General features: G+C 40.4%; 1 protein-coding gene and 1 long non-coding RNA gene across 2 annotated transcripts in view; both read right to left on the reverse strand.

Moving 5' to 3' along the window:
* Positions 1 to 25,186, reverse strand: part of LOC124161167 (RISC-loading complex subunit tarbp2-like) — a 52,127-nt gene that overhangs the window by 14,355 nt on the left and 12,586 nt on the right. The window contains exons 4-5 of the mRNA XM_046537397.1: positions 7,995 to 8,122; positions 2,513 to 2,677 (exon numbers count right to left, since the gene is read on the reverse strand). Coding sequence (XP_046393353.1) covers positions 2,513 to 2,677; positions 7,995 to 8,122 — 293 coding nt within the window. The remainder of the gene's footprint in view (positions 1 to 2,512; positions 2,678 to 7,994; positions 8,123 to 25,186) is intronic.
* LOC124161169 lies at positions 9,035 to 17,939 on the reverse strand. The gene is made up of 3 exons (XR_006865334.1): positions 17,864 to 17,939; positions 9,967 to 10,247; positions 9,035 to 9,120 (listed from the first exon to the last, which is right to left on the reverse strand). It is a non-coding gene; the product is annotated as an uncharacterized LOC124161169 (long non-coding RNA).

A 25,186-nucleotide genomic window follows, 5' to 3' on the forward strand; every position in this document is an offset into this window, starting at 1 on the left:
GTATTTACTTATTTATCGTCCTGTGTTAAAGGATCTCTTTCAGAAGACTGATGTTTTGTATGATCTACCTCACTGAGAATTCAGTACTAATAAAGAATTTTTTGTTATCATAATTTAAGGTTTTGTACTTACTATTCATTTAGAACATGATTCATATGAAAAATAGAACATTTAACTATATATAAGGGGTTATTTTTCATTAAATTGTGCCTAACCTCGATTTTACACTTTCCCGCGATTTACACTTTTTTCCCTTGTCCCCCTCAAAAGTGTAAAAGAGGGGTTTTACTGTATATAGGATAAATCATGGGAGATAGACGCCGTAATCATGGAATCGTCTTCGGGAAATCTATGAAAAATTGCGATTTTTATTCACATGGTATAGTTTTTCAATGTAGCGCTCATTTTCTTGATTTTAAATGTGAAAAGAGTTCAGGAAGGCGATCCTATGAGAACTACCGATATTAATTGTAATTATGACGACTTTTTCAATGATTGCCATAACCCCGACAGCTATATTATATTACATTAAAATTCCACAGTAACCCAAATTCACTAAATGGCTCGAAATGAGGTAAGATGTTGCTCAAAGAACAAAAGAAGGAGAAGTACGATTGCCAACCAGATAAACTTAACATTCCCATAAATATGCAATTTATCGACCCATGCCCCAGTTACCCCGGAGCACGTTACCTTTTTAATTGCATGTAATTGTATTTCCTACAAAACCATCTCAAAAAATTCATGCTAATAGGATTTTTCTCTGGGATAGGTCGACATTTAGCATGAAAAAGAGCCAAAACATGTATTTCGGAAAAAGCAAGTAAAGTTCGCAAGACCAAGTAAACTTCACTCCATCTTGTTCTCGTGGTTTGCAAAAATTCACGCATACACAGTAGGGTGGGCCGAAAAAAGCTTTTTTTTCCTTTGTTGAAAGGTTGAATTTCTTGTTTTAAATAGCTCCACAGGTACGTAATTCGTCATTATGATTGATGATAATTTAAAATAATTCACCTTATTTTTACTTTTTGTGGGATTATTAACTACCATATGAAGACTTGCTAAAAACTTAAATTCAATCGAAATAAATATCATTTTAACTGCGATTTAGCCCCCAAAATGGAATTTTAGAAACGTATGCAAAAATGAGTTATGTTGTGCGGGTGGTCTATACTACAATTTTGTTGTTAACTCATAGACATTGTTTGAACCGTATATTTTGTCAAATAAACTTCAAATTTCATTTTTATAAACTATAAACATGTATCCACTCTTTGATATTATCCATTATCCCATATTTTCATTAAATTCGTCTTCATAGCCGTTTTATTCTGAAATCAGCCTGATTTTTCACAAAATTTTAACCCTTTCGCGCCGGACCTTCGTTGAAGGAAATTCTTCCTCAATACGAGTCTCTTGAAAGTTTTCTTTACTCCTCTGTACGAAGCCTTTCCGCGTCGACTAAAGGCAGTGGGTACCTCCCTAACCTTTTTTGGACCCAACTCAGAGGGCACCGATCCCTTTCCTCTGCCTCTGTCCCAGACCCTAGAAGGATTAAAAGCCCCTTCCTAGCACGAGTTCGCGGTCAACTGGCTAAAATGTTAATGCAAAATATATGAAAATATTTGTTGCTCGCACCGATTTTTTTACATTCAAAATGAATTTTGTGTTTTGTTTCTGAGCGTGCAGAAATTTTAAACGAAGTTCTAACGTTGATTTAGACGGATTTAATGTAATTACTTGTAGTTCTATAACTCCGTTGAGATTAACGTTAGAATTTTGTTTGAAATTTCCATGTGGTCAGCAAAAAAAGATGAATTCATTTCTAGCATTGAATTTCAAAAGTACGCAACAAATATTTTTTTGGAAAACACACTGCAAATAACAGTAGTTGACCGCGTGGAGAGGATAGGAAAGGGTCGACCTGAGCGGCCGAAGAAGGGACTGGGCTCGCGCTAAGGCGGATCACAAGGGGCGACCGCGTCCGTGGGTCTATTGTGTCCGCCACGGTCACTTTTTTCGACCTGTGCCGCACAGGCGCGGCATTCGTTGGTTAGGGTAAGAACATTCAGGACGCACTGGTGTGGCATTCGTAGTTGAGGAAAAAAAATCCTCGCCGCACAGGTGCGGGATTCGGCGCGAAAGGGTTAAACTTTAGAGCTCGGGTGGCAGTGGTTAATATTATCCGATTTGAAAAAAAATTTGTTTGCGAGATCCTTATATCTTTTCGCAACTTTCCCGCATAGGGCAAATTTGATCAGGAAAAAAAACCTTTTTTCGGCCTACCCTAATGCACAGTCCTCATCAAGTATAGCTTACGGAGATGGAATGATTTATTGGGAGGTGTTTTTCAGGTTCTAATGCATCACTTCAAAGCATGTACAGTCCTCATCAAGAGTTTTTATTTATCACTATCCAAAACCAAACCATTAACCCAACTGCCCTGACCTGCAGAGCAACGCTCGACCGCAAAATATACCCCATCGAGCCAACTATGTACACACACACTTACACCTCTCAAAATTGACAGCTGAGGACCGTAGAGTTCTTGCAGCATCAGGTGAGACGTGCTGAGCGTTTGGCTCACATTCTTGCCAGCTGAACTCCCACCATCTTTATCCTTGATGGAGCAGTAGCCATCAATGGCAGCCTGATAATTTTTCTCCTCAAATTTCACCTGCCATAATAAAAATAAAAGTAATGATAACCAAGGAAAAGACCATCGTCCAGAAAGTCACTGAGGAATAAAACATCAGGTTCACACTCATTCCAACAGCACAACTGAATAAATAGCATAACAGAATAACATGACTTGAATAGAATAGCAAGAAAAATGTGGACAGATATGAAAGCACGTCACCCAAACTCTCCAATTGCAAGGTACATAACGTACATAAGAAACGTACATAAAACGAGGAAGAGGCAGGAGAGAATTAACATTAATCTTCACAATAACCACATTGAAAAACTTAGAAATTATGTCAGCAGACTCCCGATTATCCGGCTACGGTTTATCCGGGTTCCGGATTATCCGTACATGTTTTCACTCTCGCTCAATTCTTCTGCGATCTTTATAAAAAAATAAAACTGAACATAAAATCACCAGAATCACTCCATTATAATATGTACTAGGATACACTGCAGTCATTATTTCCCTTCGTAAAACGGAAGCAATCAGACTCAAGCTGCATTCACGGGAGCACCGTGTTCCTGTTTTCCAAGCCTCACAGAGTATGACCGCGCTCCATGATCACGGACACATGTCCCGCAGCAGTTGCAACGCGGGCAACTTGTGCGAGACGCGACTACGTGGCATGGAGCCTGACAGTGTAGTTTCCGACGTCACGCAATGGTTTTGAAGCATTTGTGCAAACCACTTTTCAGTATCCGTTATCACACAGCCACGGATGTGTGGTTTTCGAAACCAGGCCTTACATGGAGCATTAATTATACGAGTAAAAGCATATTGTCGCCGATAAAAAGACCGCGAACTGGCGAAGAAAGCTTTCAATGAGTCCGGGAAGCACTCTTAAATAACAGAATAACTGCATAAATAATAATATATTGTTTGTTTTACGTAAATTATGAACATTGCAAGACATTTGAGAGAAAGTTTGGATAATCCGCGTTTTTCGATGATTCGTGTCGTATCTCCCCATCATTAGTCCGGATAATCGGGAGTGTATTGTACTTCTTCTATAATATGAAACAAGCACTCTCCATAAGTCCATAAAGAAATATAATGACAAATGCTCACCATTGCATGGTAAACAGCGAGTGTAAAAATAGCAGGAGAGGAGGAGAGTGGATGATGGAGGAAACAGCTGTATGGAATGTTTTCTACATCTTCCTTCATCAAAAATGTATGGACACCTTACAGTCAAATACCTGATTGAAACTGATGGTGCAATAGCAGCTATACAAGACAGGCTTATCAGCGCAAAAAATCATAGAAAATTTATAATGAAGGATATAATCGCATAACAAAATGTGAAACGCGTTATGCACACTGAAATTTTTTCAGGTACAAAAAGGTCACTCCTTCAAAATATTTTTCATTCTTTCCTACTCGTCAGCTTCATAATACGATCCTCTGAACATATGAAACCTCCCAAAATATTGCCGATGTGATCATCTTTTTTGACAATGAGTCAGTCAGTGTTTGCAGTTTTTTATACATCGATATACAAGGTGAGACTGAGCAATAGCCGTTTATCTGTAGATATTCCTTAAACTATCTTACTACTAATGCTAAAATTCAGGCAATTGGTGCATTTTTAATTGCTTATAAAGGTACCAAACGAGCCATACTAGGAAGGAATCTGAGTGAGCCCAGATGAGAGGTTGAGCTAACATGGATTGCCACAGTTATACCGTATAAGCGTGTGTAAGAGGCGCACCCCTATTTTGAGCATCAAAGCTATGAAGAAAAAAATTTTGCGGCATTTTTTTTATACTATCCCGCGGTGTTGCAGACGTATATTCGATAACTGTCGAAATTCCAGTACGCCTGGAATTTCGACAGTTATCGAATTTTCCTCTTTCAATATTAATTGAAAGACGAAATTTTGATAACTGAGGCGGTAATAGCGGCATAAGAGAGAGTAGAAAGAGTTCCCATCCTCTCTTCGCATACGCCGTTGCTCTACGATGCTTGTCCTATTCACGAACAATTTAGTTTAAATGCTCTCGCAGGAGTACTGCAATAGAATTGCAGCCGTGAAAATTTTAAGGCAATACACGACAGGCACATAGCATGAACCTTCCCAAGAGCTTATACAACAATCGGGGCAATTTCAGCGCCGTAGGATAATAACCACGTCGTAGATTTAGTGGAGTCACATTCGGCCCCCCATCAGCCAATGCCTCTGCCGTTTTTCTTCCTTTCCGAGACCCCACAGGAAAATAGGTAAACATCAAGTTACAGGGGAACAATGGAAACGTGTTTCATCCCTACCCCATCTCACTAACTGACCTTGATCGATCTCCCAGTTTATGGAGGCCAAATGCTAGGTGAGTCATCTACTGAGCCCGAAGATATCTCGATAGCTTTCAATAATTGAATGACACTCACGAGGTTGAAAAAAAGAAAGAGATCTAACGCGATGCATATCTGACAGAATTTAAGTTTTTTAAGCTCTAATTGTTTGACACAAAGATTTATAGTTACAACAAGGCTACTAATATTCAAAATAGTCCCAACAGGACAATTTCGGAAGAAACAAGCGTAGCATAAGCGCATTCAAACAAGACGAGATGGACTGGAAACTTAAGGCAACGCAAACTGCGAATATCACATTGCTGCGCCTTCGCCCCTTTGCTTTGAATACAACGACGTCACATGCAAGATCGGACGTGTTCTTCCCGTGCTCCTTCGCTCATAGCCTCGTAGCTTGAAATACGGAGGGGAGGGAGCACGCGCGCTCCTTCCCCTCCGTATTTCGTTGCTTGCTTCGAAGACGGAGGGATCGCGCTCCTTCCCCTGGACCTCTCCTTCCGCGCTCCTCACTTATAAGCATTCCTGATTTCTTCCATCCACAATTTAGTCCAACAATGAACACACTCGTTTGAATTTTTTAAAGCGCAGGTTTTGATACCAATATAATTTTCAGTTGCAATAATCCTCATATTAGCGTCTGCAGATGATTTTTGAAAAATCATGTGCTCAGCGTAATGGTATGTCCTTCAACACTATGCATTTCTCTACGTTTGATAAGCGATTACTATGTGCAGTATAAATGCCGTGGGATGCCCACTCGTGGCAGTAAATTTTGCGAGCCCTCCGGAGCGAAAAACCCTGCGCGATCTTCCATGTTCACCTCTGGGGTACCGACGTGACGGCGCAATGCTTACAAGAAATTCAAACAGGAGCATTTTAAAAATACGTCACTAAGGGAGTAACTCCCCTGCCTGCCGCTTGTTTTTGACCTAGGGTTTCAGATGACTGACTCACACTGAAAACCAAGGCCACTCAGTTCCCCTTGGACTTGCGACCGGTGAAGGGGAGGGGGGGAAGATAAGAAGTTTGTGTATAAGGCGCACCCTCATTTTCGGCTGCAATTTCTGGGAAAAAAGGTGCGCCTCTTACACGCACTTATACGGTATTTCTTTTAATTTGACTGTACAGCAAAATATACTTCTAGTGCAACAATACACCCCCGCAATACGAAGTGGGGAATGGAAGTGAATAACCGTGAATAGCTATTGCACACAACTCAATCACACATACAGACATGATTTGGAGTGAAAGAATTAAAGAATGCCATTTCAAGCTCCCAAGTATGTTTGCAAAGGCAGTGCTTAATTTCAATGTTCCCCTACTCGGGTAGTCATCCCGCCACAGGGATAGAATACATTCTCCATTTATTTTTCATTTTTAGCAAGTGCCATAGCGAAGGAAACATTCATGAACAGGAAAGAGAGCATCATTACGTATGAGTAAAAAGAAAAGTCTAGCGAAGGGAGCACAGCACAATTCAGAGCCAAAGCATGGTCTACACTTGGGAAGGAGGAAAGGAAAAGACCTGAGGGATTTGGGTTCAGGGGAGAACTGAGACGATGATGCTGACGAAGATTGACCACAAAGTGCTGGACATGGGGGTGAGGAGAGAAAGCTTAAGATACGGAGGAGATGGAAGGGGTGGATGTAGGGAGTACTGAGTGGGGAGGGGATGTTGAAAACAGCGTTAGATTAGGGGAGAGTGTTAGACAAGCAAGAAAGGGGAAGAAAGAGATTAGGATTAATCGCTGGAATGAAATAAAGTAGGCCTCGTAGAGAAGCGGAGAGGGAAGTCGAACTTGGGATGGGACTTGCCACGCTATTCTCATATTGATCCATGTTGTACAGTAGACTCTCGTTAATATGAACATCGTTATTACAAAGTTCTTGTTATTACGAAGCAAGTCGTTGGTCCCGACGAAAAGGCCTACCCAATCTAATGTAAAATAAAAATTAATAAGAAATCTTCATTATTTTGAAAATACGAATCTGATCCGGTCCTGGCAATTACAAAATGAACTTTATTACGAAGTTCCACTAGTAGTAGGCAACGGCATTTAGGTGGAAATAGACTACGCTACTTTATCATCATTGCACTACATTTAAATTCTCCTTGTGCATTGTGCCCAAGAGCGTCAATTATGGTACTTCATTCAGTAGGAGATATGTACTTCAGTATGCACGCAACATCAGATACTAAGCTTCATTCCTGTGGAATTATGGTGACCCACTCATTAATGCTCGCAAATTGGACGTCCAGTTAGTCCTCTTCCTACGCACATTGGATTTACGAACTTTCAGAGATATGACGTTTAAAAAAATTCAAGAGTGCCCAAAATTTAAAATTTGGTGCCTATGGAGTTTGCCGATGCGACACGACATGATGTACAGGAACTCGCACTTTGGGCTGAACAAAGTATCATTTAATCTGGTTTGAAGTCAGGAACTGTTCAGCGCTTCGCCCGTTCTTTCTTCCCGCACAAAGCAAATTTTTTCGGCACCGGCTACATTGCAAGCTAGATCAGTTAGTCACAATCGTGAGTTAACGCACGATTGTGATGCAGTGTTGCATTCTGCAAGATCTCTCGATGCCTTGTATAGGTTTATCAACTTAAAGAGCAAGGTCTCGGAACGCATCTTCTTCGTATATCGAGGACTTGTGCATAATTTAATCGCGTACATTACACACTTGACTCTGAAGATTATAAGTTTAGGAGATTGAAGAGACAAGAAATTTTGACAAAGTATGTTTCTTTTTATTCGATGATTCCTAAAAGAAACATTCATACGAACTTCGTTATTACGAACCTCTGCTTTTTCAGTCCCGTGAATGTCGTAATAACGAGAGTCTTCTGTAGTCTACATAAAATGGAATAGCTAGAATACTTTACTAGATAACAGAGTATCAGATAAAAATTTAATAAATTTGAGTCATCTAAACTATTTAATTGAGTGGCACAATAGGTATGGAGACCAGTAAAAAGGATGCACTAACCTTCTCAGCTTGCTTCACCGTTCTCGTCTCACTGATCAAAGGTGAGGCCATGGCCAGATGTTCCCTTATCTTGTCAATCATCAGCTTGGCAGAAATTTGTTTGGCTTGCTTTTTTGTGCGAGCCTTCCCTGGAAGCAAAATCATAATTCCATGACTTTTACACTCAAACATCATCATCATAACAAACATCCGTTCCGCAAAACACCTCTGCACAGCAAATATACATCATGGCCCCAATCACCCTCTCATGAACCACACCTCTTCCCAAAAAGCATTTCTGTGCATAAAAATTAATTGGTGGCACACACAAGATTTTTCACCTGTTTAGAACAAAATACATAGCAAGATTTGGTCACTGACATTCCCAATTATGCCATCACAGAGCACAATGCCGAAGAGTAGCTAAAGAAATATGAAACGAACGATATGATACATTAATGCAAACAACCTTATTACCAAGTTTTCATTATTAGTACAGTCTGAACAAAGTATCAATTAATCCATCATGAATTTAAGAACTGTTCAGCATTTCACCCATTTTTCCTTCCCCACTGATGGCAAATTTTTTTCGGCTCCAGCCACGTCGCACGAGCAGCTAGATCAGTTTGTCACCATCATGAGTCTATGCAAAATTGTATTGCAGTGTTGCATTATGCAGGTTAACCAAACTTTTCAATGCCTTGCATAGGTTAATCCATTTATGAACAAGGTCTCGGAACAGACTTTGTGCGAAATTCAGTCGTCTAATTTTAAACACTTGGCTCTTAAGCTATTCCGCAGTGCAACTATAAGTACGGGATATTAAAGAGACAAGGAATTTTGGCACAGTATGTTTCTTTGAGATGATTCCTGAAAGAATCATAATTACAAACTCCATTATTACGCACCTATGGTTATCGGTCCCACGAACTTTGTAACAAAGAAAGTCTCCTATAATTCCTTTTTCATTCCTGTGATTTGAATGGTGTTGAAGGCCATTAAAAATGCACATATCCAGGAAAAAACATTTGAATTTTTTTCATGGAAATTTTGGAAAAATTCCTCACTTTAGCTGCTGCTTGTTGCAATGTAGCTTGATTTAACTCACTCCCAATAATTGGCCAGGACATATGAGCCAAAATATTTTCTGTACAGCATACAATGAGTTTTTATTGCCTTAGAATTAGTAAGCTATACAGCAAACACTTCCATGCAAAAAGAAATTTTTAGTCCCAAAAAGTCTGTTTTAAAGATATACTACTGTATAAGCCCGTGTAAGAGGCACACCTTTGAGGCAAGTGATTTATGGCCTGTGGCATCTTGGAAAGGAAAAAATCAGAGGCATTGGCTGATGGAGGGCCGAGTGTGGTTCCATGAAATACGGCACTGAGATTCCCCCAATTGTCGCTCAATCTCTTGGGAAGATTCAAGCTATGTGCCTGCCGTGTTTTGCCTTAAAAATTTCCACCGCTGCAATACTCCTAAGAAGGTGTTTAAACAAAATTGTTCGTGAGTAGGACAAGCATGGTAGAGCAACGACGTATGCAATGAGACGATAGGAACTCTTTCTAATCCCTCTAATGGGACATTGCAATCATGAAAGCAATGATTTAAAATTTCGGATTCATATTGAATTTCCGACCATACCTAGTAAGCATCATAAGGTTAAGACTATAAGTGAATACCTACTTATCACCGAGAGCCATAGGTATCATGAAAATTAGGCTGAAAAAATACCGCGAAAATTTTTAGTACTGAAAGAGGAAATTTTGACAACTGTCGAAAGTCCAGGCATACGTCTGCAACACAAACGATAACACAACAACGATTGGATAAAAAAATGCCGCAAATTTTTTTTTCTTCAGCTCCGACGCTCAAAATATGGGTGCGTCTCTTACATGCACTTATACAGTAACAGAATCATACTGAATAACTCAACACACTGCTGCATTTTAAGCATGCTGGAGAGCTATCAGATGTGCAAAAAATACACCTGCAGACTGCAGTTGATGACTTGACAGCTTGTCATGGCATTTTGTGCATTTGATCACAATTTTTCATTGTTTCTTGTACTCTAGGGATGCGTTCCAAATCACACATCATGTGCATCCATGTGGGCATGCATAGAGCATATTTTGAGGTTCCGGAAGCATCAACTCACATTGGCTAACATCAGAAATTCTTGATGCAGTTGATGCAAAGGCAAGAACGGGCACTGCCCATAAAATTGTGATGGTGTCTTTGGAGTTAGCATAGGATGTTTATATTGTGCTCCTAAAGTTATAGGAAAGAGTTATAGTTATTAGTTTTTGATATAATTAGTCCATCTATAATTGAAAATTGGGAATTCTATATCAATGCGTTGAAGTGAGCATGTAAGTAACTTGTTTACGCCCATTCTTAATTTCACAGGTAGCAAAGAATGCAATATACAATCTATAATTTAACTCATTGAAATGCAAGCGTGGTAGTTTTAACCAAAATTTTGCTTATATACACTAAATTGTGGAAATTTCCAACACTTAAATGTTGTATTGCAAAAATATTAGTTTACTAGGGAGTGTTTAGCGGTGTGGTCAGAATTATAAATTGGCTCCAAGTTGTATGTATTAGGGAGTGGTTATAACATAATACAGCAGACTCTCGATTATCCGGGCTAATGATGGGGAGAGGGTGCACGGATAATCAAAAAACACGGATAATCCAAACTCCATTTTATTTCTTAAATTTTCCGTAATATGCACAAAATTATCATACGTATATTCATTTTCGCAAATAGTCCGTTAATTTAGTTTGTTTTAAGGACTCGTTGACAGCTTTCTTCACCTGAACACGGATTTTTTTTGCTGCAATAACGTCATTATAATCGTAATTACAGTGTTCCATGTAGCGCAGCAAATTTTCTACGCAGGTGAGCGCTTGGCTGTGAGTCATGCGGTCGCTACTCCCCTCCTCTCCGCTCTCGTCACTTTCACTCCCCTCACTCCCCTCCTCACTCGCCACTCCGGTAGAGATCGCGGCGTTAATAATGTCCTCATCCGTCATATGACGGAATCCCGGTTCACTTTCGTCTCTCTCCAACCGCTCGTTTAAGTTTTCTACATCAACATTTTCGAACCCTTTCATTATTTTTACTAGTTCCCCCAAGTTGGGATCACTCACATCTGATTCTGAAAATCCCTCGAAATCACCTTCGAGGTCTAGCAAAAGTTTCATCCACGAACGAACTAGTGTGATAGGTTTCACCGAAAGCCAGGCCTGAGATACACCGTGAATTGCATCTAATATTGTCATTTTCTTCCAGAAGTTCATCAAATTTTCATCTTCAATGGATAGGGTTCGCAGAAGACCAACGCGGTAATTTCTTTTCATTGATGCAATGACGCCTTGATCCATTGGCTGTATAATTGATGTGACGTTTGGGGGTAAAAACTTAGTAATTATTAATCCGTCGTCTGACGTTAAAATTTTCTCATTCGGATGGGAAGGGGCATTGTCTAAGAGTAGCACTGCTTTCGGAGGCAATCCCTTGTCTTTTAAAAACAAACGAACTTGGGGAACAAATTTTGAGTGGAACCAATGCTCAAATATCTCTCGGTCCATCCACGCTCCCTTTTGATTGTAGTAATCAACGGGAAGCTGACTTCCTTCAGTGCCCTTAAAGGATCGAGGCCTTTTCGATTTTCCAATGACTAACAATCTAAGTTTATGGCTCCCGGAAGCATTCCCACAGCACATCACTGTCAATCGTTCTTTGGAGGATTTGTGGCCGGGTGCATGCTTCTCTTGCACGAACGCTAGCGTTTTAGACGGCAGACATTTCCAGTATAGCCCCGTCTCGTCAGCATTGTAAATTTGGCTGGAGTCATACCGTTCTTCAGTCACAAACTGCTGAAATTCTTCCCGAAACGCTACTGCAGCCTCATTGTTAGCACTCAGTCGTTCTCCTTGAATACTTATTTCACGTATGCCGTGTCTATTTTTAAATCTTGTTAGCCACCCAGATGATGCGTTGAACTCGCCTTCGAAGCCCAGTTGCTTGTAGAAAAACTTTGCTTTATCTGTGACAACTGGACCAGAAAGAGGTGTGCCTTCCGCTCTCCTCTGGGTAAACCATTGAAGCATTGCGGCGTCCAACTCCTCGTATGATGCACTTTTCATTGTCTTGCGATTTGATGGTCCTGCGCCACTGTCACAGTTCCTAGCGTATTCCATTAGCTTGGTCTTATTTTTTTTAATATCACGCACTGTTTGACATCCAATGCCATAATCTCTGGAAATCTTTATCACCGATTCCCCCTTCTCTAGTTTATTAATCACTTCCAGTTTCTGTTTTACAGTCAACACAATTTTCTTGCGTTTATCAGCCATGCTTCTTCCTCCAGGTGGATGAATTGTTCACCGGACAACCTAATTAACGATGGCACATGCAACCTAGAACCACGAAGCATAAGCCGCGACTGCGGGAGACCCACAACACTCAAGCCTTAATCGATATGTTGCTGCCGGCAGTTACTCACACGTGTCAGCAAAAAGTAATCACTAAGTTACGAAGTTTAGGACGACTTCATCCCTCCATTCTTCATCAGGCCTCAACCTACCCCTTTTACCCCTTCCACCTTTCTAAGACCATCCAACAGGCCCCCCAGATTATGTTTCGCGCAGGGATCATATGTTACGAAGGTGATACATTATTGGCCTCAAAATAAAATATCATATTACTTAAAGTTCCCAGAAAGGTTCACTAGCCTTGAGCAAAAGCTTCAAGTTACCTGAGGGCAATAGGAAATGTATGTTTTGAAGTCTTTCCCTTCCCTCTCCAGTAGAATTCTATTCACGCAACCTGACTTCCTTGACCCCAATATATGAACCAAGCTGCCAGCATGAGTCACCCACTGTGTTCTTCGCTGACAGCAAGCAACTTTCCATAATTACGGTTTTGCCTCCATATGACTTCGATAATAGTAGCGTGCACCAAGTATAAGAAAGAATGAGTCCAAACACGACGCATTTCTGACTTTTTAAAAATTTGTTAAGCATGGCACCATAACTTCCATTTATCGATTTATCCATGAATCACCAGTTCCTGTATTTGGCTGCACGAAAAAATCGCTAAGATGTTTTCGCTACAAATGCATCTTTATTTTTTGCTTTCTTGATTTCTTATGAGCGTCATAATTATTTTCACTTCCTGCACGAGTCATTTATTCAAGGAACACCTTCCTCTCTTTAACTCGAAGGGAGGAGTCAAGAGACGAACGTTTGTATAACCTCGTAGCAGTCGTAAGAAAACGCGCTCCTTCCCCTCCAAGCCCCCTCCTCCTCCCCCCTCTCCTCGTGCTTCCGCTGCCCAGCCTAGCCCCTTCCCTGCGGCCGGTCGTATTCTACCCCCATGTCGTCGCTTGTGACGCGTTCCGACTGTGCGTGTTCTTGTTATTCTAATTGTTCATTATATTAGTAAATCCATCAATTTCTGATGATTTCAAAACTTGCATTTGACTTTTAACGTAAGCTAGAATTCTTTCGTTCAATTTATTTTCGCAAAAACTGTAGCGAGAAGAAATTAGAGTTAAGGCTAAATAGTCGTCCCGGAACTGGACATTTTTCTCTTTAGACGAATTTATATTCACTACTCCTCACCACGGATGACACAATGAGCACCCATTTAATGTGAAACGGCTTTAAGTTTATCCTACTAAATACGGAACTCCGGCGATTTTTTTTTTTAAAGATCGCGAAAAATTTCAACGAAGAGTGAAAAATCATGCACGGATAATCCGCAGCACGGATAATCCGCACCCGGATAATCGGGAGTCTGCTGTACATACAGTAAACTCTCGATTATACGAAGCAGGATTTTACGAAGTTTTCGATTATACGAAGTGATATTGCGGTCCAGCGAAAAGCCTATGCGAAATACATGGCGCTATTCGATTATACGAAGTTTCGATTATACGAAATGTTTTGAATTTACGAACCTCGGATCGGTCCCCAGGAGCGAAAGGCATTCGTTTATACGAACTATGGCGAAATATTTGTCAACAAAACTAGTTACGCCGGCGTAAGTAGCTAAAAATATCAGCGCTTCCAACTGTGGTTCATCAAAAGTGTGAAATCGTAAATGATAGTGCAACTTTGGAGAGAAAGGGTTCGCCTAAAACCTCACGGTGGAAATTTAGGGGAAGAAGGAGTTAAGTAAAATATCGTGACTGACATAATGCCCCTATTTACGTGCCTATTCGTAAACATCGCTTCGACAATACTTTGTAGTTTAACATGTCAGGAAGGTCACACGGGGTATTTCGTACACTCCTAATTAACCCTTTGTACTGCTGTGAACGTACCTGGTACGTTGCTACTGTGAAAGTACTTCGAAGACTACTCGACTACTTTTCACCGAAGCACTTCAAAGGGTCCCTAATCCGGGACCCTTTCCTCGACGAGCTCACCCTCGCTGGCCCCTCTCTTCGACCCTCCGAGCCTTCCTCCCCAAAAGTGACCGCTCTGACTACATTTTGAATATCTATAAATCAATACCATCATCAAAAAATAATTGTTTGCATCGCACTCCTGCCAATCAGATTTTGTTAACTTTGCTAAAATGGCCAAGTTAATAAAACTGTCATTTTTCATCGCAGAAACACGGTTCAAAGACATGCTTTATTTCCTCCACTACAATCGCAAATTGCTGGAAATCGGCCGGATTCTCTTTGATAACGCATCATGAGGATGTTCTCGAGGTTGGTAATTGATACAACTAGCCTACTAGTAATTCTACCACTATAATATCACGGCTATGGTTGATTCGTTACGTTATACCTTCAGGAAGATGCAGCGGATAAAATCGCGGAGGAGATTAGAGGCTTAAAAGATGATTTTGAAAAATTCTTGGAAAAAGCAGGAAGAGCACAGCGCGCAACATCTAACGATTATATTGCCCTTGACGATGATCTCCGGACTTGCGACAATGGGACGCCGGTACATATGTCGGAAGAAGCAGCGGCCAGGTCTAGTCAGAATAGCAGTGACGACGAAGATGAAAATGAGGTAGTAATTTCACCAAATAAAGAAGAAGTACACGTTGCCCTCCAAACATTAAGATATTTTGATCTGGCTAACGAGTTAGGTCCCCAATTTGATTCCCATTTATGCAAGTGAGAAACCATGGTGGAAGCGGCGATGGAGAAGGGCAAAAAGAAAATATAACAGATTTTTTAGTACTATCTTTTCGTGTATATAATAGCCTTCCTGAGTAAACAACTTAAATATCTTAAGTATTGGGCTCTATTAACCACAAACTTATTTTTCAGGCTACTCGTAATGAAGACGCACTTCTAACTCTAACCATGAACTTTCTTCTCGCGTGTCTCCCCGTTTTCCCATGCCGAGAGATCTTTCTTTCCAAGTCTTTGTTTACTTCCTCCCGCGGCCTTCTGCTGATCTTGCTGACACCCACCTTAGGCATTCCAAACCCCTCCTTCCCCAGCATTTCCCATTCACTCCCCCCCTAAAGTTACGGAGCTTGAGTGCGTCGTAGGAAAAAACGCCCCCCAAACTTAAACTGAGGCAGAGCTGAAGGCCCTTTCCTCACCCTTCTTTCTCCTGCCCCCTTTACCCCACCATATGCCGACCACTTCTTTCCTCAGGCAATCCCCATCCCACTCTTATCCACCCCACCCACTGGGAACGTTCCCCGATTGTGGAGAAGGGCATGGTTCATCTTTACCTGCAACGGGGGTAAGTTATTAACCGGAGAGAGGCTGAAGAAGTATCTTCCACTATCGGGGAAATGGTGCCGCGCTTATAATTGTCTCTCTTCTTCTCTGCTGACGTTTCAATTGAAATTATTTTCTTTGCTCTTTCCTCACTATATTTATTCACGATTATGGCGCGACTATTTTTTAGTGCTAAAGCTAAGAAAATCTTTTCTCTACGTCAATGATTCTTTGCATAACTTTCAATACGGCGGAGAAAGGAACACGAAAACTAAATGAGGTGAATGTACAGGTTTTTGCGTGTCATTTTTGGGAATTCACGCAAGTGAACCAATACTTAACACACATTGAGAAATGATGAAACATCTCTTGTAGGAAAACAATCAATGCGGATAATAACGTTTCTCTCTTTATTTCTCCGATAATGGAAGATGCTTCTCCTGTCGTTTTCCGGTTGGAACCTTGCTCCTGTCGGCATAAAAGAAGAGAGAAATACTATATGAACATAGCACTTCACACCCGGTATGAAGAATATGGTCCTGATGAAGAATAAAGTCTTTCGTAGCAATGTCTGCTAAGATGACGGAGCACAGTATCCGGACGGAGAACTCAAACAGAATTTACTTCAAATATTCGCCAGAAGATAATCATATCCTACGTAATTTATAATCGTAACTGAATCTCAATGAAAATAACTAATGGAAAAGATAGCACATTCAACTGAAAATACGGAGTAACTCGAAATATTTACTTATGAAGGTTATTTTGGAAACGGGTGGAGGCCCTCGTTTTTCTTTTTTTTTCTCGTCACTGAGCGATAGAGGGCGACATAAATGGCGGTTAGGCCGGCTGCCGCTAAAATTCCGTGGGTACTGGAAACAAATATCTATCTTACGCGAACTTAATAATTGTTATTCGCTCCTAACCACAAATTTATAACATGAAATTCTTATAATAAACTTTGCAATTCATTATTTGATTACGTTTTCTAAACTGGTCGGGAATTTCTTAAGCGATCGTTGACGTTGAAGTATGAACGAGAAATCGGAATTTTATGGTGGTTTAATCATTTAACGATCTTTCACAGCATAAATCGATAACAAAAAGCCTTTTCTATGAATAATACCGAGAATAACCACCGAAAACATTTAAAGGAGACCACTAAAGACAAAAAAGGGCGGAAGAAACAAAAGCGAACATTTTTTCGTGGCTTATGAAAAAGGTTTGAAATTACGAAACTCGACTTCACCAAGTGCCAATTTTCAGGTCCCACTGACTTCGTAAAATCAAGAGTTTACTGTAGCCACTTCAAAATAACTATATAAGATTTTGTTTATTGAAATAAAAGAATGCTTATGAATATAAAATTGCTTATGCTTTGCAGAATCTCACTGGTCTATCATTTGAAGGCACATCGCAAATTGTTCCTATTTTGCCACACATTTATTAGCTCTTTAATATGCGAAATTAACTTCATTGCAAGTGAATTTGCTCAGTAAGTACCAAAATTATTTACCCTGCTAAACAGATTAGTTCACCTAAAGTAAAGGGACATACAGGGTAGTGAAGCCGTAATAGACAACAGCATCAAGTAATTTATATATGTATGCATTTTATACAGTGATCATGGATGTGAGCTTGATTTACAGAGATATGTGCTTAAAGAATCCCATTGAGGTGATTGAGTATTAAGTGCAATTATTTTTTTTCAAAGCACGTGATTTGGTAAGCCTTGATAAAAACATGCGGTCAGAATTATAAATTGGCTCCAAATACTCTTTGATACTCCAAATACTGTATTGATGACACGGCAAACTCATTTTCAGTATCCTCCCAAATGCTATCTATCTATAGGCACACTCCTATCAATGATATCAAAATTAATGGGTTTCTAAAATGGTTCTCAGCTGCACTCGGGTATTTAATTTGTTTTAAGAAGCTGCATCATCAAACATTGAAGAGTATCGGTGATCACTATCTTAGTAGTGATTACTGATTTTCAATGTTTATATTAAATTTTCAAATATAATTGCTCCATGTAAAACTTTCTGATATCAGAAGGAAGTGCAAAATTCTGTCTCAAGACAGCCACAATGTCCAATGATGCATTTCACAAAATACTCAGTTTTGTTGTGATTTAGGTTTTCTATGGACTCGAAACAGTTCAACACGTACCTCTTTTTAAAAATGAGACTCAAAACATCCTTTTCATCAGAGAACAACAGTACATTAGCGGTTGCCACAAAACATGTTGTTGCTATTTATTTCTTAACTTAGCAACTAGGTTACAAGTACAACACCCTCCCTCCAACTAGTTGCTTCCATCAGCTACAAGATTCTGTTGATTAATGCAGTTCCCACGCTTGAAATTGTAAAGCCCCTTTGGTAAAACATATGCTACCATATATATTATGTTGACTTGTATTCAGCAATTATTTTTCCTTCGGCAACAGTGCTTCTAACAAAATTGTGTCTAACCTCTGTGCTGTGACCTTTCCTTGATGTGTCCAAAATTTGCATTTTTTACTCCAGACTTGTCATAATTTCCACCAATTTTAATTTTAATTTCATTAATGCACCACATCACTACCAAGTATTTTAATGCAGTTCTTTCCAACGATTCCTTGTATAACTCTGGAGACTGTAACACTATTTTTTGCTCCAGCTGCCAAACTTACATACCTACTCGCCTTCTATTGCATACATGGCTACACATCACTGCTCTTTGTTTTCCCAGGCTACTGCTCCATTAGCTAACTTAAGTTTATCCAGTGCAGGATACTCCGTTAATAGTATGGCATTTTGCAATGTGGTAGGTTGCCATGATATTTCTTATTTATGTTTTTTCAAACAGTTTGTTTTGCTAATTTTTGTTGGAATTTGATATAAAGTGTATGGTGTGTTGTGTGTTTCTCCTAATTAAAACTGTTCACGATTTGGACTAAAGGACTGTAATACAGGGTTCCCACTCTACCTGAACAATGAAATTCACGGCTTTTTCCAGGTTTTCACGGTTATTTTTCACATTTTCACGTTTTTTTTTAAGGTTTTCACGGTCTCAATTTTGCTAAATTCACGGTCCGTTAATAAGCCAACAATAAGAAAATCACTGGCCGTATATCAACAGAAAATTAACGTACGCGAAAAACGCCGTGAATGTTAACGCCGCAATGAAAAGTGATATCTGTTATGACGTGATCTATCGTTTGCAAAATTCAGGGCCGACTAAAGGACCAGCCCAACCGCACTCTTGCCCGGACGCCGAATACCCTTCGGACCTTCTTCCGTCCGGACACTCGAGGTCCTTTTTTAATTCCTGGCTGAGAGATTGTTTTTTGCGCACGTTGTTATTACTGCAAAGTAACCGAATTTCCCCCACCCCAATATTTCTTATTTAACGGAAAATATTTTATTTAAATTGTTTATAGAATATAATAAATTGATTCTTTCTTATTCAGCGGAAAATATTTAATGAAAATTGTTAATAGAACATAATAAATCGAAAAACAATTTCATACAACGTATTAGCACGAATCTAAGACGAACACGATTCTAAGACTACCCTCCTTTTTTGGAACTCCACTAGGGGACAATTTTTCTTTATTAATAACGATACGATTATAAAATGAATGCGGAAAAATGATCAATGCTTCATTTTTTTTGCTGGATTGCCTATGTCCCAGGAAACGCAGGATTTTGGCGAGTAATTAAGAAATTCATTTAAGGTTTCAAAACAATATTTTAGATAATAACAGGAATAGTAGTACTTTATCAAGACACACGGCATTTACACTGCTATTATGGATTTCAGTCAGATATAAAAATTCTTATCCATCAAACACCATTTCCAGTACACCTATTCACGAGAGCAATGTGCATGTTGTGCCTAAAACAACCGCATTCGCCGGTGCAGTGACTACTTGTGAGATGGATCACGAAGGCCAAAAATAGTCAATTACTTGAATTGTTCCTGTCTAATGAATATATTTTTAATACAATTGAGGTAGTGTGTAAAGCGTGAACAATGTTGCGTTAATCGTCAGCGGCACGCCCACCTGGATCTTCGCCTTCATATCTCTACTTGTTTTCTCCAGGTAGCTCACTCTACCCCCACCCCTACCGTCATGTGCTAGCGGACAACCCAAGGCGCTCTGCAATATTCACGCGCATCTAGCCCGGATTCTTTTCTTCATGTTCAATTATTTTCAGTCCATCTCTTAAAGTTCTCAATAGTTTCTTCGGAGGGGCCATGGTCGGAAGACGACTAAAATTAAACTAGTGAAAATGACTCTATTAAACTCACATGGAAAACACTCGGTGGTTCGAAGTCCAGCCACCCCGGAAAGTAGGGAACCACTCGTACGAGGTGAAGTTCGGAACTGATGCTATCGCGTACGGGGGTACGCAGAGCACACTGCAGAGGGCGAAGCGTGACCATAGGACTGCGCCATGAAGTTTTTTACCCTAAAGATGCCCATTCTTTTCTAATTAGCGTAGCGCCAGATGATCAGATGAATTCGGATTGTTAGTAGGGAGAAACAAAAATCCTGAGAAGATATCCCTTCGTCAGAAACTATGACAAGTGAGACTACTTGTAGTAGTATAGCTCGTAAATTGATAACTGATAACAACCTGGTATCATGTTTTCGGAACAAAATGCCGAATTAACTGCCGTAAGCTCAGCTACGAGGATATCGCGTTTCGCCAAAAATCACCATCGTATTTTTCCATCTATTTCCTTGCTTAAAATACGTCATGTGTGGTCTCGTTTTTTTTTAACGTGCAAATTACTAACATTTCAATCTAATAAAAGCATAATAGCAATTACTGAATATCATTGTTAGATACCTTTTGGGCTAATAGGTGATTCATGCAGCAGTTGACCTCCATAAACTGGGAACTTTAGGCTGAAAAAGGTCAGTTGGTGAGAAGAGGGGGGAGCGCGAAACACGTTTCTATTGTTCTCGTGTAACTCGATATTTTTTTCGAAGCTAAAGTCTTCGTAATAAGATCCCTGCGCGAGCTGGGACCTGTTTTTATTTTGAAGAAGAGAAAAGCGTCAGAAGGGGGGAGGCGAATGGTGAATGGAGGGGGATAAAGGTTCTTGGGAAATGCGCTAATGTTACTTTCCCACGGCACTGAGCTTCTCCCAATGGTAGTTCCACCTCTTGGAGAGGATTCCAACTATGTGCTTGTCGTTATTAGCCATAAATGACACATTGTATTTATTTCGTCTCATTTTCGTCAAACGATGGATGCGGGAAAATTCTGCGTCGGAACCGCGATCTTCAAACGATCAATGCGAGAAACGATACTTCAGGGAACGATAGATGCGGGAAAAAATTAAATTGTCTATAAGGAACTTTATTTGGGAGCAGAAACGGCGAACGATCAATGCGGGAACGATAGATCGAGGTTCCACCGTATAACTTTCTTTTGAAAGCGGCAGTGTAATGACTTCTTTTCTCTGCTATTGTAATACTCTGAAACCAAAACTGAATCGATCTCTCTAATCAGAGGCAAATCATGTTCCCTTCTTACCGTTGCTCTGGGAAAAATGGAACGACTATGTAGCATAATTAATCGTAGAGGGCGTAACTTGGTGGAAATCCATAATATCACGAATACAAGGATCAAGGAAATAGCAAAGTTCTTGATCCTTGTATTCGTGAGACTATGTAGCAGTTTATATTGCGACGGCATTGAGGCTTTAACGACACAAACAAACAGCATTACCTTAGATAGCACAAAGCGGAGGAACTGGATCCCCACTGACAGTAAATAACTCCACACAAACTTTCCGGTTGCGACGTAAAACTGGCAAGTTCCAGGTCGACGCATGCGACAATCGTGTAATGCTGTGTTGCCATAAGCGGAAATCTTATCTCGTTTTCAGGGCCGCAATGCGCGAGAATTAGTAACGTCACGCCGAAAGCTCGCTGTCACCCGGTTCAAACGCAGGGAGCGTAGTGTCCACAGCGCATGGCAGGTTGTCAAGGCTAGCGGTCTTCCAGTCATAGGATTGAGGGTGTTGAATAAACGTTCAAATTTTTCGACACAATGGCCATCTAGATTTAGTTTCGAAAGTGGTCGCTGCAGCCAGTGGGAAGGCTAATTGGGTGGAAGGGGGACTAAGCAGTGACCGAGGGAGGGGAAACCAAGCCATTTGAGGAAAGTAAACAAGCTGATGAGAAGTGGTGTCATATTTCAGGAGGGGGAGAGAAAAGGCCTGCGCTGAGGAGATGTTTTTTTCTTCAGGCAACATTCGTTCCCACGCTTTTCTGACCCACGCGACCGCAGAGATTTTTAAGGTTTTAAGACGAAATTCACGGCTATTTCCCGGTTTTTTCACGGTAGAGGAAATTCACGGCTAATTCACGGTTTTAAGGTTTTCACGGTTGAGTGGGAACCCTGGTAATAATACATATTTTATCAGGTTATGGAAGCCCAGGAACCCTTTGGTCTACGTTGGAAATTCTGAATTGGAAATTGAAGGCTGATGATGAATCATGACTACTCATATAGAAACTAGGTCCCTGTGACGTCACGTGGAGTGGCATCATATGGGCGCCAATCTGGCCTTTTTCAAATGAGGTTAAAATTGACAATTGCCATTCGTCAAAACTGGGATTTCTAAAACCAAATACTTTGTATATTACGAATACACTAATGGTGGGTAACGAATCGCAATCAATGCCTTTTGTTTTCTTTGACAAAGGAAACTACCCTATTTCATGATATACCGATAAAAATGTCTTTCATTGTGTAGAAACATTTTTATTGACAATAAGAGACCCATAAGCGTGCACGGTGACGTGAAACTGTCGTTAGGGAGTGCAAAATCCACCTCAACGCAACTGAAGCATTTGAGGGTGGAACACAAGTCAGTATGTGATGAGAAAGTGACAAAATTCAGGGGAAACTTATGTGAGGAATATCAAAATTAAGTCAAAGGTTTCTTTCAAAAGTTTCTGAAGATTGAACCTATTTTCATTTCCAAACGCAAGCATAACGGTTTACGTCCTGAGCGTGTAAAAATTTTATCATTTTTAAAAATGATCTGAAAGCTTATAAAAATGATTTTTTATCGGTAAAAATATTTAAATGTGTATGTAAATCTAAATAGCATTCCTTTGATTGTATGTACCCAGAAGAAACTTGAATAACTACTTCGTTTCATAGCAGACAATTGAAAATGCATTTGGATCCGAAAATATCCCGAGATCCGGGTCCTAAAAAAATCCTAGATTTCTCCAGCCTCAGAATCATGCGTGGCACATGAATGACAGTTGTTTATTTTCCTTCTTGAAAAATGATTAACCTACTTTTTCATTCATTGAGCTCCAACAATCATGAAGATGAATTCTCCTGACGTTGACATACACTCATTTTGCAGCAGTAAGAATCAGCATTTTCTTTCAAATACTGTTCTTCAGATGCCGTTTCTGCAAGTGAAAGCACTCTTTTCCAATCAAGGGTTCATATATTTTTTTGAAAATCCACGAGCGAAATAGCCAGTTGTTTCAAGTGCAGACAGTGCTAGTTTTTCCCAAATTACTCCCATTCTCCACACTTATAAGATTAGCTGTGACTACTAACACTAAATTAAACAGTTCAAATTCACAATCTGTTACTATTTACAGTAACTTGCCGTTGTGGGATAACTCCTTTCGGAGGATTTGATTATTACCAATAAGTTCATGTCCGTGGTCATGAAAATGATATGGAATTTGCGACAGGTGCTCATTGAAAAATATCGAGGTGCAAAATACTGATGTTCTAGTTTTATTGTAAAAATATTGTGCCATTTTTCTTCCATTTACAGGTAGTCTCATCCAGATTACTTTCACAACTTCTACCTTCACAATTTACAGAGGAAGAACTTTTTCAAATGTTCTGAATCTTTTTTAATAACTTTTAATCATACATGTTATGAATTTGAACGGGTTATTCTAATCACTTGTCCCTTCACACAACAATTCATCATTTCCACTGATGCCAACGTACGTTCCGAACAAAATACCGTATAAACGCGTGTAAGAGGCGCACCTTTTTTCCCCAGACATTGCAGCCAAAAATGGGGGTGCGCCTCTTACACAAACTTCTTATCTTCCCCCCCTCCCCTTCCCCGGTCCCAAGTCCAAGGGGAACTGAGTGGCCTTGGTTTTTAGCATGAGTCTGTCATCCGAAACCCTGGGTCAAAAACAAGCAGCAGGTAGGGGAGTTTCTCCCATAGTGACGTATTTTTAAAATGCTCCTGTTTGAATTTCTAGTAAGCATCGCGCCGTCATGTCGGTATCCCAGAGGTGAACATTGAAAAGATCGCGCGGGGTGATTCGCTCCGGAGCGCACGCTAAATTTACTGCCACGAGTGGGCATACCGCAGCATTTATACTGCATATAGTAATCGCTTATCAAACGTAGAGAAACGCGTAGTTTTGAAGGACATACCTGGTTAATAGTCAACATCTGTCTTGCCGAGAAATTTCCATTGCGCTGAGCACCTGATTTTTCAAAAATTATCTTCAGACGCTAATATGAGGATTTTTGCAACTGAAAATTATATTGGTGTCAAAACCTGCGGTTTAAAAAATTCGAACGAGTGTGTTCATTGTTGGATTAGCGCTGAAGGAGAGGTCGAGGGGAAGGAGCGCGCACCCTCCCCTCCATATTTCAAGCTACGAGGCTACGAGCGAAGGAGCAAGGGAAGAACACGTTCAATCTTGCATGTGACGTCGTTGCCTTTAAAGTAGAGATGAACGAATAGTATCCGCGAATACTCGAATACCTCGAATATTAGAAAGTATTCGATATTCGAGGTTTCGAATAGTTATGCGAAAAGTACCGCCTCGAATACCTCGAATACTTGGAATTTCGCGTCATACACTGTCGCACGCACGTCGTTGGTAGTTGACTCGGAAAAATGTAGAGAACTGTAGTCATTTAGTGCTCGCAGCGCCGTTTTACGCGAGTTGACGAATTACATCAAATTCGTGGATTTTAGCGGTGAAAAGAGTTCAATGAGGGGAACCGAAAAACGGTCGGGTGAAAAAATCCGAAAATCCCCGATTCCCCCCCACCAGGAGAACCTCAGTGCCGTGGGATAGCAACCTTAGGGCATTTCCCACGATCCGCTATCCCCCTCCATTCAGCACTTGGCTCACCCACTCTGACGCTTTCCTCTTCTCCGAAATCAAACAAAAGGTCCCAGCTCGAGCAGGGATCGCATTACGAAGACCCCTGCTTCGAAAAAAATATCGAGTTACGAGAACAATAAAAACTTGTTTCACGCCCTCCCCCCTTTTCTCACCCACTGACCTTTTTCTGGCTACCTGCTTCGAAGTTCCCCATTTCTGGAGGTCAGCAGCTGTGTGAGTACCGTGGGATACTTACATTAGCGCATTTCCCAAGATCCGGTATCCCTCTCCATTCAGCACTAGCCCCCCCTCTGAGGCTTTCCTCTTCTTCGAAATAAAAAAAAGGTCACAGCTCGCGCAG

Source organism: Ischnura elegans, chromosome 6 (assembly GCF_921293095.1).
Source record: "Ischnura elegans chromosome 6, ioIscEleg1.1, whole genome shotgun sequence".
Lineage (NCBI taxonomy): Eukaryota > Metazoa > Arthropoda > Insecta > Odonata > Coenagrionidae > Ischnura > Ischnura elegans.